Source organism: Camelus ferus, chromosome 11 (genome assembly GCF_009834535.1).
Source record: "Camelus ferus isolate YT-003-E chromosome 11, BCGSAC_Cfer_1.0, whole genome shotgun sequence".
Taxonomy (NCBI): Eukaryota; Metazoa; Chordata; class Mammalia; order Artiodactyla; family Camelidae; genus Camelus; species Camelus ferus.
Window position 1 is genome coordinate 28,847,333 of NC_045706.1, and position 18,860 is coordinate 28,866,192.

The 18,860-nt window shown below is 45.5% G+C and overlaps 1 protein-coding gene across 2 annotated transcripts in view; it reads left to right on the top strand.

Moving 5' to 3' along the window:
* BLNK (B cell linker) overlaps positions 1-18,860 on the top strand; it is a 73,806-nt gene that overhangs the window by 36,528 nt on the left and 18,418 nt on the right. For both annotated transcript variants that reach the window (XM_032491207.1, XM_006174405.3), the window contains 5 exons: positions 410-450; positions 4,881-5,037; positions 7,517-7,680; positions 12,950-13,031; positions 14,246-14,317. In XM_032491207.1, coding sequence (XP_032347098.1) covers positions 410-450; positions 4,881-5,037; positions 7,517-7,680; positions 12,950-13,031; positions 14,246-14,317 — 516 coding nt within the window. The remainder of the gene's footprint in view (positions 1-409; positions 451-4,880; positions 5,038-7,516; positions 7,681-12,949; positions 13,032-14,245; positions 14,318-18,860) is intronic.

An 18,860-nucleotide genomic window follows, 5' to 3' on the forward strand; every position in this document is an offset into this window, starting at 1 on the left:
CAGAGCCTGGGTGAGAATTTAGGTCTATCTGATGCCCTGTCCGGTGCTCTTCCTATTATACCATCCACGTACTGAAACTCAAAAAAATCCTTGGAAGCAACACAGTATGGATTGCTACTCTAAAGTTCCCAAAATGTCCCTTGACAAAGACACATAAGGGTCAGATGCACGATTTCTCTGCCCTAGTGGGACTTTTCTTAATACTTTGAGAATTGACTTCTTTTTTAAAAGGATTCAAAAGTGAGTGAACATGAGATGACTGTAATAACCATTCGAGGCCTGTAGATGGGGCCAGGAAGCCCAAGGGCAGGGCAGGCAGGGCAGGCAGGTGTAGGGTGCTCGTGGACAGGGTGGAGCTGGCCAGCTGAGATTTATGCTTATGCATTCTGCTTCCCACGTGCCATTTCAGAGAGCCCAGCTGACGAAGAGGAGCGGTGGTCAGATGACTTTGTAAGTATTTGTTCCTGGGGCTTGGAGGGTATCATAATTTATAAAGACTTGTTCCTGAATGACATGCTGGTGGGCACCGCACATCACAGAGGGGAGATGGCTGGGCTGGAAGAGTCGCCTATAGCCAAGGCAGCAATAACTTCACAGTGGCTGACGTGAGCTAGCGCCATCATGCATTACCTCCTATAGTCCTCACCACAGCCTGTGAGTAGGCATTCTTTTCCCTATTTCCTGCTGGCATTCAGAGTACTCACCAGCACAGCCAAAACAGATGTTAAAATATTTAAATATATCCATATCAGTTGGCAATGACTCTGCCCTGAACTCCCCAGTGGCCCATCACTGCTTGGTCCTAAAGAGAAACTGCCTGGCACACCAGGGAGTCTCTGGGACACTCTCAAGGTCATGGTCAGTACCTGGGCCATAATAATTGTTGAACAGTGTGAACATCAGTCCTGCCCATTTTACAGGTATAGAAACCAAGGCACAGAGAGTTTAAGTAACTTGCAGTTCCAAAATTCAAACCCAGGCTCTCAGATCTTAGAACCAGGCTTTTAAAACCCAAGATGCTTGTTGTGAGTAAGAGGATATGAACAGACTCTGGGGCCCACAGATTGGAAAGGAGACCTGACCACGAGGACACTGGGAGTGGTGTGTCAAAATTAATTGTAAACCTCTTCAAGGTAGCTCTGCAACCCACAGGGCCCCAGCGGCCACTTCTCTTTGGGGCTGAGTCTTACAAGGACAAGACATCCTAAAAACTTTTCTTCACAAATTATTCTTCACATATCAAATTCATGCAGAATGTTAGTCCGCTCCAATCTGTGAGTTTTATCTCTGGAAGGCATCCAAGAGGGCCTCCACACAATCACATACCCCATAAGGAAATGAGGCAAGAGCATGAAAATGACTTGCCAGCTGTCACTTAGCAACTTAGTGACCCAGTAGAATGAGAACCCAAGACTCCTGTCTGGTGCCCAGAATTGAACCTGAGCCCAGTTCCGCACCACGTACGCCACCTGGAGTTCACTCAGAGTATTTGGAAATGTGACTTCCTCCCTTTTCAACTGCAGAGAAAAGATTTTTGAAAAGGAAGGATGAGAGGGCCTGTCTGTGGGTCACTTGGGCATGGAGTTCCTCCCAGGGCCCAGCGGCACTGATCCCTCAGAAGCACTGCAGCTACGCCCCCTGCTGGCCGCACACAGGGCGACATCCAAAGCAAAGTTAAGCTGATCCAACATCCACCAGGCAGCCAAGAAAATTGAGCTCACTGGCTGGATAAAAAGAGCACGTGATGGGGGCTTAGAAAACACCAAATAAAATCATCCTGGAGAGGAGCGAATGATTTTGTGTTGCAAAGTCAAACAACCAAATGAAGGTGCCATGATAATAAGGACTGAGTGAACATTCACTTACAATTATTTTTGCCTTATTACATTCCCTCTATACTCAGAATGAAATCCAGGCTTATTGCTAAAACCCCCGGGCCTGATGAAGTCTGGCCCCTGCAGACCTGTCCAGCCTTCCCTGCACCCCCTCAGCAGGGTCTTGCTCACTGCAGCCCAGGCGCACAGGCCTGCCCTCTGCTCTTACGTCAGGCCAAGGTCCTGCCTGCCTTAGCAACTTTAGAGTCATGGTCCTTGGACAGGTGAAGGAAGATGAGAAGAGAGGAGAAAACAAAGAGCATCCCCACCCTTCCTCACTTGGTCTGCTCCCTCTCATCCTTCAGGCTTAGCTTAAATGTCTCCTTCTCAGGAAGGCCTTTCCAGCACCTCCATCCAAGGCAGGATCCCTCCTCCCATTGCTCTCTGTCTCAGGACCCTGATCATTCCCTTCAGTGCCTCTATCACTGGGGACAGCTATTGTATCTGTTTGATGGTCCACTTACTTATTATTCACTATTTGTTGTTGGTCTCTTCTGCTAAAATATAAGTTCTGTGAGGTCTGGGACTCTGCTCAGAGTCAAGCATGATGGCTGGCACAGAGTAGACGTGTAGTACATATTAAAATTGATTAAATGAATGAATGAATGGACAATTTGAGAAGGTTTTTGTAAAAGTCTGATTACAGATTGCCTTCTTCAGAGTTCCATCAGACTGTCCAAAGTATTGCACCTGCTCAAGTACTGAATCAATAAATGAATGAATCTTGTCATAATTTAGAATAATTTGGGGGAAGGGGATTTTTAAACTATGTCAAAAGTTTAAACAGTTTCTCTTTTAATTCTCTTGATGAAAAGTCATTCGGTGCCTTCACTGTGCTTAAAATAGGAGGGACTCATGGCACGTCTCGCACTGAAAAGACTTTCCAAATGAAGGGCCAGCTCAACCCAGTCCCTCCTCCTCAGTCCCTTCAGAGCCTGGGGCAGCAGCTCAGCTCATTCACTCATCCCATGGATGTTGAGTGTGCGCCTACCCCGTGGCAGGTCCCCATGCTGGCTCCTAGACAAACAGTCTCAGTCCGGTCCCCACAGGGGCACAGTCTGGGAGGCAGTCAGTGTCGGAGGACGGCTCCCAGGAACTGCTGAGGGGTCTCTCTTCTTCTCCCATCTCTGCCACCCCTGCCAGCCTGGTCCTCTCGGTCAGGCTGCTCTGCCCCAGTGGCTGCAAGGACTCTGGGGTCTTCCCCGGGTTGCACACTGATCCTCAGCCTCCAGGTAACTAAGTCTAGGAAGACCGTCCCTGCTTCACGAAAAGTGGGACAAGTGGGATGCCCAAACCATCCCCCACTCAGGTACATGTGTCTGGCTGCCCACTGATTCTTTCACTTTCTGGATGTCTATTAAAGCAACTGCTTCTCAGCACTTGTACTGATGTCTCCCTGGGGTGCTGCAACAGCAGCGAGGGGGTCCCCGGCCTGGATGAAGAGGGTCCCTGGCTTAAGAAGCCAGGCACTTGCCCTATTAAGCCTCCCTGAGCCCACCTTTTCACTCCTACTCCACTTCCCAGGCCCCCTATCTGGGAGTCATCATTGGCTTCTCTAGAACACAGACCCCAGACTCAAATTACTCAACTCCTCTGTGCCTCAGTTTCTTCAACTGTGAAATGGGATTTTAAAAACACTACCTCATATGATTGTGGTGAGGGGTCAAGGAGGTATGCAGTGCATAGAAATGTTAATTATAATAATAATCACTACTATTATCATTATTTTATTCAACCTAATTTCATATTCATGTTCGGGAAGGATTATTGAGCTTCCCATCTGCTATTTCTGAGACAAGGGTTTGGGAATATCCCCCCTACAGGAGCTTTCCTACCTCCCCCCTCCCCGTCCCTTCCTGGCTCCCCAACTCCAGGGTGAGGACAAGCACCCTCCCTGCCTCCTTCCTCCTTTAGTCTCTCTCCCACTGCTCTTCCAGCCACCTCGGGAAAGCTCTCTTCTCAGCCTCCTTTCTCTTTCCTTAGCCCACTCTTCCTCCCCTTCCTCTCCTTTCCCCCATCTCCCTATGCACTGAGGAGGAAAGCACAGTGCTCACTCATTGATTCCTTCATTTGCTCCAAACATCCTGAGCTCCTATTTGTGCTGGCCCTGTCACTGGCCCTGTCACTGGCCCTGAGGACACAGCAATGAAGGACACACTGCATCAGTGTTATACAATTGCCAGTGAAAGGAGACAGGTCAAAAGGTAGGTGCCTCATCAAATCATCAGAAAATCATATATGGATCAAGCATCGTGTCAGGCAGTGTGTGGGGGCAGTAGGCATAGAGGTCAGAGGACCTCAAGTGCTAAATCAAATATTTCCTCCACATGAATATATGTATGTGTGCTACACACATAAACTATCTGAACAAAACTCACAAGAAGCTAGTAACTCTGTTTGCCTCTGCGGAGGGGAATTGAGCAGCTGGGAAGGCTTCACATCCTTGTGAACTGTTTGAACTTTAGACTGGCTCAACATATTTTCATTACGGACTTAAATAAAATTTATATTAAAAAAAAGACATAGAATGGACCCTGAGTCAGTTTGAAGTCTTAGTCCCTGCATCTTATTGGCTCTGTTTAAAACAAACCAACCTCAGTTCCTCAAAGGTGTCTGTATTCCTGAGCGTCCCCTTACCCTCTCTTATTCAACTTACATTTTCCTCAACCTTAAGCATTCATGATTAATAAACCCTATTTGGTTGTTCTATTTTATTGAGTCCTTTTTCTGACTTCTTAAGATATACTTTATCCCTGGCTGTTTTTTTGCAGGCATACAGAGTTCAGCCAGCCTTGGGGTTAGATGGTCCACATGTTACCCCAGGAGAGTAGTCCGGGTGATCAATTTTGAAGGCACAAAGGCCTTCAATCCCACTGCTGCCACTAACAGCTGCCTAACCCTCGTTAGCCAACCCCTCTCAGCCTTGCTTCCTCGTCCCTCCGGTGGGGGAGCAGCTCCAGCCCACTAAGCACACACAGGCCCTGAGTATGGTGTCTGCACTTGCAGGACAGTGATTATGAAAACCCAGATGAGCACTCGGACTCAGAGATGTATGCGCTGCCTGCGGAGGAGGCTGGAGATGACAGCTATGAGCCGCCGCCCGCTGAGCAGGAGACCCGGACAGTTCACCCGGCCTTGCCCTTCACCAGAGGCGAGTATGTAGGTGAGTCCCCGGCAGACCCTGAGTTCTCAGCCTGCAGGGCAGCAGGGAGCGGGACAGGCCGAGGTGGCAGGATGGTGGGCACCTCCCACTCTCACCACCTCCAAGTGGGTCATCTGGTCACTCCCAGGCACTGGAGCTCCCACTGGAAAGTCTGTCCATTTGGGGGTGGGGGGAGGTATCCTTCCCAAATCAGGAATGTTGAAAACAGGCAAAAGATAAAACAAGCATACCCTGAGGTGGCTCCCACCCCCACCCCGCCCCAATTCCTGACGGTCCAGGAGAAATCAACCCTCAGATAAGTCCCTGCTTCTCTTCTGGCTTCCTGCGCACAAGAGTCTAGAATTTCTCTTGAGATGTCTGTGCAGAACAAGGATGACCTCCAAGGATCCCAGTGTCTGCTACTGCCCTTCCTTCCTCCATCCCCCTTCACCCCGGCTCCTCCCCCAGCAGGCCCTGCTGACACCCTGCACCTAGACTATGGGACTTTACACTGGGGAGGGGGGAGGGTGAAGAACTCTAAGCCAGGAATCAGCTTCATTGATTAAATGGACACAGCATAGGTGTGGCCTCCAGGCCTGAGTGTGGCTTTTAATGTCCCCCAAGAAGAAGTCTGTGTTCCAGTCTAACAGGCGACTGAGTTCAGCACAGATGAGGAGGGGAGTGTGCCCATGGCCCTGATGCTCGCAGTTGTACAGAGCACCCACTGCATGTAAAGGGCTCCATGCCCCTTGTCCCTGCCGTTAACTGCCTCCTTACCAGGCATCAGCACTGCCCCTCGCTTCATGCCACCGTTCATCTATTGAGCACCTACTGTGTGCCAGAGCCACGCTAAGCACTGGGCACTGAACAGCAAGCAAGACAGACAGACTCCTAGACTTTTTACAGCTCACAGTTTCAGTCGTGGCCTACTTCACTCTCTCGATGATGTTAGGAAAGAAGGTATTAATCTCCACTTTACAGAGGAAAAAGGTGAGGCTCAGAGGAGATAACTGGGCTGAGGTTTTGTAAGTGGCAGAGCTGGGAGGCAGGTGGGACCTTTCACCCTGCACAGCCCCTGCTCGTCACAGCTCTGCCCCACACATTGCCACCGTGTCTGCGACCGCATTCAATCACTGCAACCACCCTGGGAAGGAAGGGGCTGAGTCAGGCCCATTTTACAGACCAGGAAACCGAAATTCAGGCGGCTCATTCCAGGGCACACTCATCAAAGCCTATCTTCTGTGATTTGCTACTTCTGATGAGCTTCAATCTTATATTAAGAAATCTCAGTAAACTCCAACTCAGTAAACTCAGGAAACTGGCTTTACTGTAGCCAGTAAGACTACAAAAACTGACAGTTACCAGGCACAGCCACGCAGACGCCTTGGTGCCTGAACACAGCTACACCACCCAGAAAGGGGCTTCCGAGGAGGCACCCAATGTGAAGTTAACCACACACCTTCAGCAAGGCGGAAGCATGGGCTGAGGGCTGGAGCCAGTGCCAGGGGGAGAGCAGGGGTGGCAGGCAGACGGGGCAGCTGCGTCAAGCCTGGGGCCGGCTGGGAGGAGGAAGCAGCAGGAAAGCAGTGCAGCACCTGTGCTGGTCCCAGGATGGGGAGCCCCCAGGCTGTTTCTATGCTAAGACCATCCTACAGTGTGTCAGTCGGAAGCTCGTGCTCACAGACTGCCGGGTAGACCCGCTGCTGCCTAAGCCCTCCACAGCACGACGCAGCCACGGTCAGTGGTGTATTCCGCCAGCGACTGCCAGACGCACTGCTCCCGCTTCTGCTGCTTTCTCTGATCCTGACAATAACTCTCTGAGGTGGACAGTATGATCCTCACTTTAAAAATGAAGAATGTGAGTCCCAGAGAGGTTGTATAATGAAGAAGCAGCTCGAAGGAGCATGGCTGGTGAGTGGCAGAGCAGGGGGCCAAACCCAGGGCCCTTGACTTCAGAGCTTGGACTCCTTCCCCGACACCTGCTGAGGACAGTCCCGGACCAGGGGGAACTCACAGGCTTCTCCATGATTTGAGGGAAATCATTGAGGGAGGAAACACAGGTTCACCCAGACGAGTTGTCACAACCCTGAACACAGCTTAGAATAACCTGGGGAATCCTCCCCACAAGTGCAAACTCTATGTCTGGGGTGGAACCTTGGCATTTTTTTAAAGCTCGCACGTGGTTCTCATGTATAAGCAGGACTGAGACTCACTACGCTAGGGCCTCACAGAGCACAGCGCTTTGGCTTCCAGTCCTCCTGAGTCTGTGGGTCTCCATCGCTCCCTGGGAGCATATTTTTGATGAGGACATTCTTCTGGTTTTTGTAACGTAAGTCATTTTTGCCTAACATGTCATTTTACTGGTTTAGGGAACATCCCAATTAATAATGTGTGTCCATATAGATGCCGATGGTTTTATACTTTCTAGATCTCATTGGCTTCTGCCCAGGGAATGATCCAAAGCCTTTTCATCTCATGCTTTGTTGTTGTTCCTTTCAAGACAATCGATCCAGCCAGAGGCAGTCTCCGCCCATCAGCAAGACCCTCCCCTGTAAACCCAACTGGCCTTCGGCAAAGGTGCGGCTGGCCGCCACTCTGCCAGCCCCAACTTCTCTGCAAAAACCTCAAGTCCCACCCAAACCCAAAGAGCTCCTCGACGATGAGGTAAAGTAAATCTGGCCGGAAGGCTTTCCAGACCCAGAGGAAGGCAGGATGCAGGGGCCGGATTGGGGAGGGGCCAGGACAGAGTGGCCTCCTGCGTGTCTTCCTTCCTCCCAGGCCCTGCTCTCCTGGCCGCTCTATCCATCCTGCCCCTTCACTGACTGCCTCTAACTCTCCATTGTTATGCTGAAAGGATGTTTTCCTCTAAAAATGGCATATATGGTCTTATTTTAAGCATCTTCCTTTACTAGAGGCTTATGGTATAATATCCATGCTGGGTGTGTTCCCCTCTAATTATCCCCTTTCTCAACCTCAGTTTCCTGTGAGTCTCTCTTTTCTCCAAAAGCGACTTCCCTATCTTTACCTTCCTTTGCTTCTCTCCCTGTCCTGCTTCATTTCATTTTTAACACCTGTTGTCTGCTCCTCCACCCTCCTCCTCCAAGATGCAGGGGATACAGCCAGACATATAATAGAGATAATGTCTCTGAGCCTCAGTTTTTCATCTTTTCAGGTTATTGTAAAGATTTAACAAAAGAACATGTAGGCATCACTAAATACAGTGCCTCACACATAGAAGGATTCCATGTATCCTATATATCGGATTCCTTTCTACCATATTCTAGATTCTTCATAAAATCTCACTTTCTAGTTTCTCCTGAAAACTGAAGGCCTGTCAACACTTGGCCAGCCATGACCCCTGTTTCTATTTGTCATCATCCCCAGTGCTCATTCAAGGCATGCAAACACCCTGACTCTGCACACGCCCCATCGCTGTTCCATGCCTGCGCCGTAAGCATTTTAGTTTATGACCCCTGCTCTAGGGAGAGCTTAGGTCAAGAAGTCAGTAGGCTGAGAATGAGTGTGGTGTGTCAATCCTCAGTCGGTCTGTCCATCTGAAACGGGATGCTGCCCTCTCAGGATGAGAATAGTGTGGCAGGGAGAATCTGAGCACAGGACACGGCGGAGAGACTATATGTTAGGGTCTCACTGTGAATTCCTTCAGCATTCGGCAAGTCTTCATGAAGAGATCAATTCAGACACAGAAGACAAGTGAGGACTGTGGCTTAGTGAGGCTCTCCACTTCTGTGTATTACTGGGGGTGGACTCCGGTGGGGAGAGGCCAAGTTTTGCCAATGGGAGCCTTGTGGAGGTGGCTCAGGCAAGTCTGAACTGGGGGAAAAGGAGAAGTGTGGAGGAGGCACCTTCTGGAGTGGGCAGATGGACAGTCAAGATAAGAAAGAGGTTAAAAGAGAAAAAAAAAAGGCCAACATTAAAATCTGACTGAGCCACCATATAGGGAAAGAAGTCAAATACAAGCATCAACAGAAATGTTTAGCTCTGCCATACCGGTCTCAGGGACAATACGAGAGCACAGGGCAACCAGAGTTGGGGGTGGGGCAAAGCCCTGTTGGAGGAGAGAGCACCATATGACAAGAGTGGCTGACACTTGACCAGCACTGTGTACCAGCTGGTGTTCTGAGCACTGTGCATATACTATCTCATTAACGCCCCACAGCAACCCTATGAAGTGTGTGCTATCATCATCCCCATTACAGATGAGGAAATGGTACAGATGAGGTGCAAAGGGGTTAAAAAGCTTGTCCAAGATCACAGAGGTAAATGGTAGAGCCAGCATTTGAACTCAGATAAGGAGATGCCAGAGACCAGGTGCTAAACAGCCACCCTGTGTCACCTCTCCAGCATCCACTGGGAGAGACCAGCTCTTCACTCAACACAAATGTGCCAGGGCTTCATTGGTGCCCAAAGCAGACCCAGTACCTGTCCTGGCAGGGTGTCAGTCTTATGGTTTTATGTGACCTTGGACAGATTACTCAAATCCTCTCAAATTCCTCATCGGTAAACTGAGGATAACTATACCTAACTTAAAAGGTAGGTATTATTGAAAGAATTCAGTAAAATGATGGATGTAAAGCTATTAAACGCCCACATGAGTTATATTAAGGAAGAAACTCATGTGGGCATTTAATAGCTCATCTAAATGACTCTAGATATGAAATGGAGTGTAGGGCAATGGGAAAGTGAAAATAAAATGAATCCATGACAGTCCTAGTTTTTCACACTTAAATTCTAGGGGAAGGTAAACATGTAAATACCTATAGCAAGTGTCTTACTACTGAACATCTAAACCCTGGAGTTGATCTAAGATTATTTTTAAATAATCATCCATTTATTTTTTTAATTATGCTATTATAAAAACCAAGGAAGGATTTCTAAAAGCATGTAGGTTGTGGTAGTGGAATAATCTACCTGGCTTCAAAAGACCAACCACTCATGTAACTAGAGCCAGGTTTTTGTGATGGCAACATGTGAAAATGGGGTTTACATTAAAACACTGCAGTAATGTGAAGATGAACTTGTTAGGATACAAATTATGATGGTTCTTGAGCATTTGCTTATTTTGGCAGGCAACAACTTTAAAATATTGAACTGCAACTGAAATGAATTGCCAAAAATACATATTATACATTCTTTCTCCTTAAATCCTATTATGGGGAAGGAGAGGGTAGGGGCAGGGAGAGAACTACAAACAGAATTTGTTGGGAATGGATCAAGTCTATTTTTCTATCACTGCTCTTTTGAGCTAAAAATTTCTCAACTCCAGAATATCATTACTCTAAACAGGTCAGATTCTAGACCTTGCAGATAAACCATCTTCTACTATAATAAATTTCTACAGAACATACAAACGCAAAATGGAGAAACCAGAGGAAAGAATAAATTCTGAGGTGGTGATGTAGGGTCAGTAAAGTTTTGGTGGAGGCATGGTGCTTCCACCTTCCCTATATCCATTCAGGTGTCATTGCTCAGTGCCAATAACAATGTTCTGTGTTCAGCTATAAGATACTTGAGGATTTTTTTGACTATAGGCTTTGAGAGGATGGGCACACCTCCCTGGACACTCATCCTCTCCTCTCACAAAACTAGCCCCTGGAATGTACTACTCAGGCTACAAACTAATCCAGAGAGGTAGACCCATGGAACCAAAAGGGTCCTGCAGAGATGCCACAGCCACTGAACATCAACATTATGCAATGTTGTTAGGTCAGCCTCTTCCCAGCCTTAGCGACTGCATCAATTTCAGTTCAATTCCGTGACCCTTTGACTGCTCAGGAAACACAAATACAGATAAGGAAGAGCCCTTTCGGAGCTCACGGTCTAACACAGTGAGGCTAGCGACATCGTAGAGGTGAAGATCAGGTTCCCTGTGTCGTAGAGGAGCAAGTGGTCTCCTCTGATTGGCAAAGTCCAAAGAGACTTCCAATGATTCAGGGATTTACCCCAGGTCATACAACTAGGAAACAGACAAGCAAGGATATCCCCCCAGGTCTGTCTGATTCCAAAGCCTCATCCTTCAGCCAGAGAGTCTCTGACAGCAGAATTGAGATGTTGTGTGCACAGAACCACCTGGTGTCTCTCAGCCAGGTTTGGAGGTGAAGAAAGAGACGAGAAATAGCACTTAAATGAAGAGAGTAAAGAAATAAGACAGAAAGAGGAAGGGGAAGAAGGAAGGTACTAAAATGTAGTGGAAAAGAGTATGGGCACTCAATTCTTGAACTTAATCCGGGCTCTACCACTTTTTACTATGCTCCTTGAGCAAGCTAGTTAACTTCTCTGTGCCTCAGTTTCTCCAAGTTTCTTCATCTTAAAATGGACCTGCTAGTGGTACCTACCTTACTGGGTTATTACAAAGGTTAAGTGAGATTACATGTGTAAAGTACTTAGAAGAGCACCTGGCAATAAATGTTCAATAAATGTTTGGTTCTTATTTCTCCCAGTACCCATTTTGGCAACTCACCAAGACAGGTTATAAAAACCACTTTTGAGATCTGGTTACCTCATCTGCCTCATAGAATCACTCCCTCTCTATATTTTATGGTCAATTAATTATTGACAAATGTGCCAAGACAATTCAATAGGAAAGAATAGTTTTTTAAACAAACAACTGGTGCTAGGATAACTGTATATTCACATCCAAAGAATGAAATTGGATCCCCTATCTCACACTATATATTTAAAAATTAAATTAAAATGGATCATAAGTCTAAGTGTAAGAGCTAAAACTATAAAACTCTTGGAAGAAAACAAAGGCGTAAATCTGTATGACCTTGGGATAGGCAATGGTTTCTTAGATACAATACCAAAAGCACAAACAACAAAAGAAAAAATAGATAAGACAGACTTTCAAATGTAAAATTTTTGTGCTGCAAATGCTACCACAAATAAAGTAAAAGGACATCCTACAGAATGGGAGAACTTCTTTGCAAATTATTTATCTGATAAGAGACTTAAAACTAGAACATTTAAAGAACTCTCATAAGCCAATAATAAAAAAGGCAACCCAATTAAAAGTGGGCAATGGGGTTAAATAGACTTTTCTCTGAAGAAGATATACAAATGGCCAATAAACACATGAAAAGATGCTGAACTTTATTAACCATCAGGGAAGTGCCAATTAAAACCACAATTAGATACCACTTCACAACAACAAGGATGCTTATGATCAGAAAGACAGACAACAACAAGTATTGGTGAGTATGTGGAGAAATTGAGACCCCATACGTTGCTAATGGGAATGAAAAATGGTGCAACCACTTTGGAAAACAATTTGGCAGTTACTCAAACTATTAAACCTAGAGCTACAACGTGACCCAGCAATTCCATCACTAGGTATGTTCCCAAGAAAAATGCACATCTGCACAAAACTTGTACATGAATATTCACAGCAACATTATTCATAATAGCCAAAAAGTGGAAATAACCCACATGTCCATCCACTGATGAATGGGTAAATAAAATGTGGTCTCATCATACAATGGAATATGATTTGTCCATAAAAGGGAATCAAGTAGTGATAGATACTACAGCATGGTTGAATCTTGAAATTACTAAGTGAAAGAAGTCACAAAAGTTTGATACTGTTATATTGTATGATTCCATTTATATTCTGTGTCCAGAACAGGCAAATCTTAAAGACAGAAAGGTTAGTGGTTGATTAGGTCAGGAGAAGGGGTGGATGGGAGTGACTAATAGGTACAAGATTTCTTTCTGGGGTGATGAAAATATTCTAAAGATAGACTGTAGTGATGGCTGCACACTGTGAATATACTACAAATCACCAATTCACTTTGTATAGGGGAATTTAATGCTGTATGAATTATATCTCAGTGAAGGTTTTTTAATATCACTTCTTCTTATGCAGGAAACTATGAATGTACAGCACTCTCCTCATTAATTTCTGCATTTCCTTTAGGCTGATTATGTGGTCCCTGTGGAAGACGAAGATGAAAACTATATTCATCCCACAGAAGACAGTTCAGTCCCATCTGAAAAAGGCAAGAGTTTGTAGTTTTAAGCACCTGAGCACTTCTAGCAGCTCCCAAATAGCAAGACTATTTGGTAGCAAGCACTAAGGGGCTCAGAAATGACGGTGCCCAGGCCTCTCTCTTCCGCAGCCACAGCACTTGCCTTCTTTGGCTGGTCCCGCAGAGGGCATACTGAGCAAATCATCTCTGTGTTTTTTTAGCCTTTGCCCTTCTTCCTACATCTTCTTCCATGATTTAATACTCCCTTCTCAAATTATAAAAGCAGCTAGTTTCTCTTTAGTTCCTCGCTTAGAGTAGATCTCTCATAAAACCTAACACTCATAAAGACATGAGCCACCACGTTGACCTTACAAATATTATACCAGGAACAATTTCTGCAGAGGACTGAAAAAAATGAAAGAGTGAAATACGCTCTCTGTTCTAATTCTTTAAAATTTAGTGCTATCTCAGGCCCATGAGAAATATTTTATTTGTGAATCCTTCACAAAATAACAAATGCAGTTACAAGCAAATTATCTTAAAAAGCCAGTGTCACATACCCTCAGATCAGGCGTGGAACAGTGTGTGATTACTCTGGATGTAGTCTCTGTGGAGAATATAATCCTGCATAAATGCTGCTTCTTCGGGTAACATTACTTATCTAGTAAATTTGGCTCCAGAATAACAGTATTCAGTTTTTACTCTGCATCATATTGTAACCCTCTCCTGCACTCCCTAAATATCACCAACAGCTTCAAGACCCACCTGAATTCCTGAGCCACCCATCACCATGAAATAATAAATACATGTTAAACACCACCACCTTACTCTCCCCCCACAAAAAACCCCTAGAAAATCCAAGAGAAATGGTGTGTGTTTCATGTGGCAGAGACATTGGGGCTATTACTCTGGTCTCTCTACTATTAGTTCAATATACTTCTGATTAAAAAAAAAAAAAAAAAAAAAAAAACTTTCATCTCCTAGACCTCCAGTTTGCCAAGTAAAATTCTAAACCAGTATTCACTTTCATCATTAATATATTCATTCTAAAAATGTTTTATCTTCTGAGAAGCTTCTTCTAATGGCTTATAGGTTTAATAAGTGTATCTCCCATTCTTTGCAGATTCTCTGGTCTGATTCATCATTTCTGGAATGCATTTTCCCATTAATGTAAATCTCCCTCAGTAGAATGTATCTAATAGATATATATTTTTTATATCTATGTTTAAAATTGTGTTTTTCAGCTCCCATGGTGAATAGATCAACCAAGCCAAATAATTCCTCAAAGCCAGTCTCTCCTCCAGGGAAAGCTTCAGGTAAAGTATACACATGATTTGGTGGTTTTTTGTTTTTTGGTTTTTTTTTAACGTGAAGTGATTCATTTCAAGGGTTTGGTTTTTAATCTATTCTAAATAAGATAAACAACTCGGATCAAATATTAGGAAATAATCCCTTGTATTTCCAAGTGTCTTAATAAACGGTAACAGAGACCTCTCCTGCTCATCCACTGTCTGGTGGCTCCTAGGTGACAGGACCCTGGCCCCATGCCCCTGCACCTCTGTTAAACAAATCCTGGCTTTCATCCTACCTCTCTGGGCACCTTGTGGCTTCTCCTCCTTCTCCCTTCCCCTGACTGAGGAAATCTGTGCAATTCAGCCTCAGCCCTCTGCTCTTCTTTCAGAATATCGTGGGAGTTAAGAGCATGGGTTTTGCACCAAGCAGACCTGGGTTGGAATCCCAGTGCTCCTCGTTATTAACTATCCCACTTCGGGTCTGTAGTTCACCTCTCCAAACATCACATTTTCTCATCTGGAAATGGAAATAATAGCCTGTGCCCTGAGATGGGAGAAATCTGAGATCGTGAATGGGAAATTCCTAATGTAGTCCTGGCACACTGTAGGTGCTTGGTAAAGAGTATTATTTTTCACTTCTTTCAAGTTCATCCATTCTGGCTTCACTTCTCTGGTCTAAGTAGGTAACCCTCTGGTGTCCAACCCTGACCTGCTTTCTCTTGTGAACACCTTGACCTTCCCACAGCCCCATGCTCAATGCACCCATCACCCCTACCCTTTGGGTTCCTATTCCTCTTTACAAGTCAGCCTCCAGGCTACATGACTCAGAGTGCCTATGTTCTTTCCCAATCCTGCTATTTCTTTTTCCTGAATTGACTCTTCCATTTTAGTTGTGCCCACCTTAGCCAGGCTTTCTTTATAATTTCATACCTCTGTCTTGGAGAGTCCACTGGCCACACCTTTGCCTCTCAGCTCTCTCTTGAGTCACTGAGATGAGCTTCTGTCTCCCTCCAGTTGTTACCAGCTTCATCCCGTTACAAAGTTAGTGGTTCCTAGGTGTCTCCTGTAGGGTTTGGCAATCCCAAGACTGAGGCCCGCAGTGCTGAGTGGTGCCCACACCCCCAGCCTATTACAGTACAGAGGGGTGCAGGAGCCTCCTCTGCAGCATTCTCTCCTTCTCCTCTCTCCTACCCTGTACTCACCCCCTCCCTGCACACACGTGTACTCCCGCCTCTCTGAGACCTGAAGGCCGAACACAGAGACTGGGAGAATGACCTCTGCTTTCAGGACAAGCTCCTTGAGAGAAAAGATAAGAAGAGTATTTTTTAAATCTTTCCCTAGACTCATTTCCTGTGCAATTGCTCACCCTCTTCTTATTTATCCAAACCCCTTCAGGATCCACAGGCTCTATATACTTGGGGAGTAGAGGTTAGAGGCATCTTACCCAGCTCATCTTAACTTCTGGGAACAAATGTCAACACACCAACCTAAAATGTCATGGTGAGGCTGCTTTGGTCCCAACTGAAATGGAGACTCCTGACACATGATAACTCAGGAGAATGGCTGTTATCACTGGATTAGAAAACCTTTCATTAAAAGAGATAAATGAAGGCTTAAACCCTCCTTCAGAATAATAGTTCAATAATCTCTGGTGCTTGCATCTTAAAACGTTCTTGCCTTACATGGACCTCTTCTTCCTAATACACACCCAATACTCCAATCAGCCTGTTTTCCATGTGTCCTGCCTTTTGGTATTTGTTTGTGTTCTCACTTTAATGACACCAAATCCTACCCATCCTTTAACCCCCAACTTGAAGTCTCCCCCTCCAGGAAGCCTCCTGTGGTTTCTGCAGCCCTCAGAGAGCTCTCCTTTGCCATAAGTCTCATCCCACCTATACTCAGCCCACATCTATTCTCTAATTGCTTTAGGTCTCAATCTGATCTCCCTAAGTCTGTTGCAAGCTCCTTGAAGATACTGCCTTAAATATCACTGGCTCAGGAGGACTTTCCTGACCTCACAGTGGGCTAGATCCCCTTGGCATGCACCCCTAAAATACCCTGCACTCCCCCTTTAGCCCCTGATCCCTCCTGAGATCTCTGTCTGTCTTTCCCATAAGACTTTCAGCTCCATGTCTTGCTTATAGCTGTGTTTCCAGGGCCTGGACAGGACCTGACTCAAAGTAGGTGCTGAAATGGTCGATGGGTCGGTTGGTTGAAAGAGCAAGCGAATCCTCTAGCTCTGGCTGTTTAAGGAATCTCATGGCCCCATCATGAAGCATTGGCCCATTAGATTTATTATTCATTAGCTTTCTATAATCTAGTATAGCTATGTTTTATTACTAGAGGCATGAGATGAAGAAACCAAACGTGAACAAGAAAATAATTTCCTGTTTACATGATTGTTGGTTATAGACAGGAAGAAGTTCAGGAGGAGGGAGGAAGTGCGATAACTTGGGCAGGAAGACCACCCTGAACAGTGAGAGGGAGTTTCTGAGTGTGCAGACAGTACAGCTTTCAGAGATGGGTTTTATAAAAGGAATAATCAGACTACTTGCCTGTGACTTTGGATAATCGATCATTATCCTTTAAAGGCTTTGGAATGTGCCCTGATAGGCATCATGAAAGTGCTAAGATTTCAGGTTGGTGTTTCTGTCAAAGTACCACACTACAACACTTGCCTCTGGTTAATGTTGTTGCCTCTGGTTAATGCTTTTGGCTCCTTGATGGCTAATGAGGTGCTGGTAGAGGATTACACAGTGAATTAGGTGCAGAGGCAGGCTCTCCCCCTCCTCCATGCTCCATCCTGGGAAGCACAGTAGCAGGACTTAGCACAGACTCCAAAGCCAGAGGGTTCAGGTCTTGACTCTGACATTCACTAGGTGCTGAACTTCGAGCAAGCTAAGTAATCCTCCTGTTTCTTAGTTTCCTCGTCTGAAAAAATGAAGGAAAAAATGGTACCTACACCTAGGGGTATTGTGAGAATTAAATGAGTAAAAAGATACAAATCACACTCATAAAATGACAGCTCTTTGTTATTTATTATTGTTATTATTCAGAATCCCTGTTTAACCTGCCTTGATTCATGACCAGTCTGACAGAGGACCATTTTAGGAAACTGAGTTTCTTCCTTTCCATATAAAGTTTTACTCTAAATCAGGGTTTTTCAGCCTCAGCACAACTGGCATTTTGAGCTCGGTGAGTCTTGCTGGGGGCTGTCCTGTGCACTGCAGGGTGTTTAGCAGCATCCTTGGCCTCTGCCCACTAGATGCCAGTAGCATCCCCTTCCCTGGTAGAGACAGGCAAAGATGTCTCCAGACACGGAGGAACAACCCTGGGAGAGGGGGACAAAAATCACTCCCAGTGAAGAACCACTGGTCTAAACTAACTGAAAGACTGAAAGCTTTTGTGATTTATCTCTAAATGAGCATTTAGAAGAAGGCAGTGCAACCTTTGGCTGATTAGAAGCTTTTGTCAGAAGAGGTTAGACAGTGCATGTATTTCTGAGCTTCCTCTAAGTAAACAGCATTTGAAAGTATTTTATCTCCTTATTTCCTAAAATAAGAGGATAGTTTTGGAATTTACAATTCCCTGCTATTACGCAAGTTGAACCTTACCTGTAGCCCAAATTGTTCTGAAGTTGTTAAATTGAATCTCTTTGTGTATTTTGTAAGAGTTCATGCAGCGTATGAGAGTACAGGATGCTCCAGCTAGTACACAAGCCCCACTAATGACAATAGGGTGTCTATAGCAGCTAAAAGAGAGTTAGATCCCATGGGCTCACAGTGCCAACACTGGGATTGTCCAGAATAAGGAAACTTACCAACACTGCACGTAAAAACCAAAAAGAGCATAATGTATAAAATACATCGGGTAGAAGGGAAAACTAAGGGTAAATTGTTTTCCTAGTTGAGAAACCTTGGTAAGCACTAGCTTGTGCAAGGCCTGTGCTGTTAAATTAAACACTGATACAATTTTTTGCTCACTACAATTAAAATAAAGCTGATTTTTCTAGTTCATTATGATGCTTTGGGACACATCTCCCTCTGCTGCATTCCCAGTTTCTCCCTTGGAGTTTTCCAACTGAGAATTTAGCTTTTCCAGGAAGCAGGGATCCTGGAGGTCAAAGGGTACTAGGTTGTCCTGCCCCAGCCATGCCCCTGGATCTGACTTCAGCCAGGGTGGCAGAGGGGGTCACTGAACTATGAAGAGATAGCCTTCATCCTCTCGTGGGCATCTACAAAAGCACCCCTCTGTTTTATCAATCTTTCCCCATATAAGGGAGAAGCAGCAAGCAAATGTGACATGCCAAATCATGCCCCAAAGTAACATTATGAGATACTGGCTGAAGAGAAAAGTTCCTGCCTGAGCTTTCAAATCGAATAGCCTTGGTTCCCAACCCCAGCCCTGCCCCTCAACCCCTCTGAGCCTCTGTTCAGTCCCCTTGATGTTATATGAGGCTGAGAGGTGGCACACGTGAGGTACCTGGCAGAGTTCCCCAGCACCTAGAGATACTGCGGTGTGGATAACAAGATGATAAAACAAAAATAGCAATAATCATATTTACTGA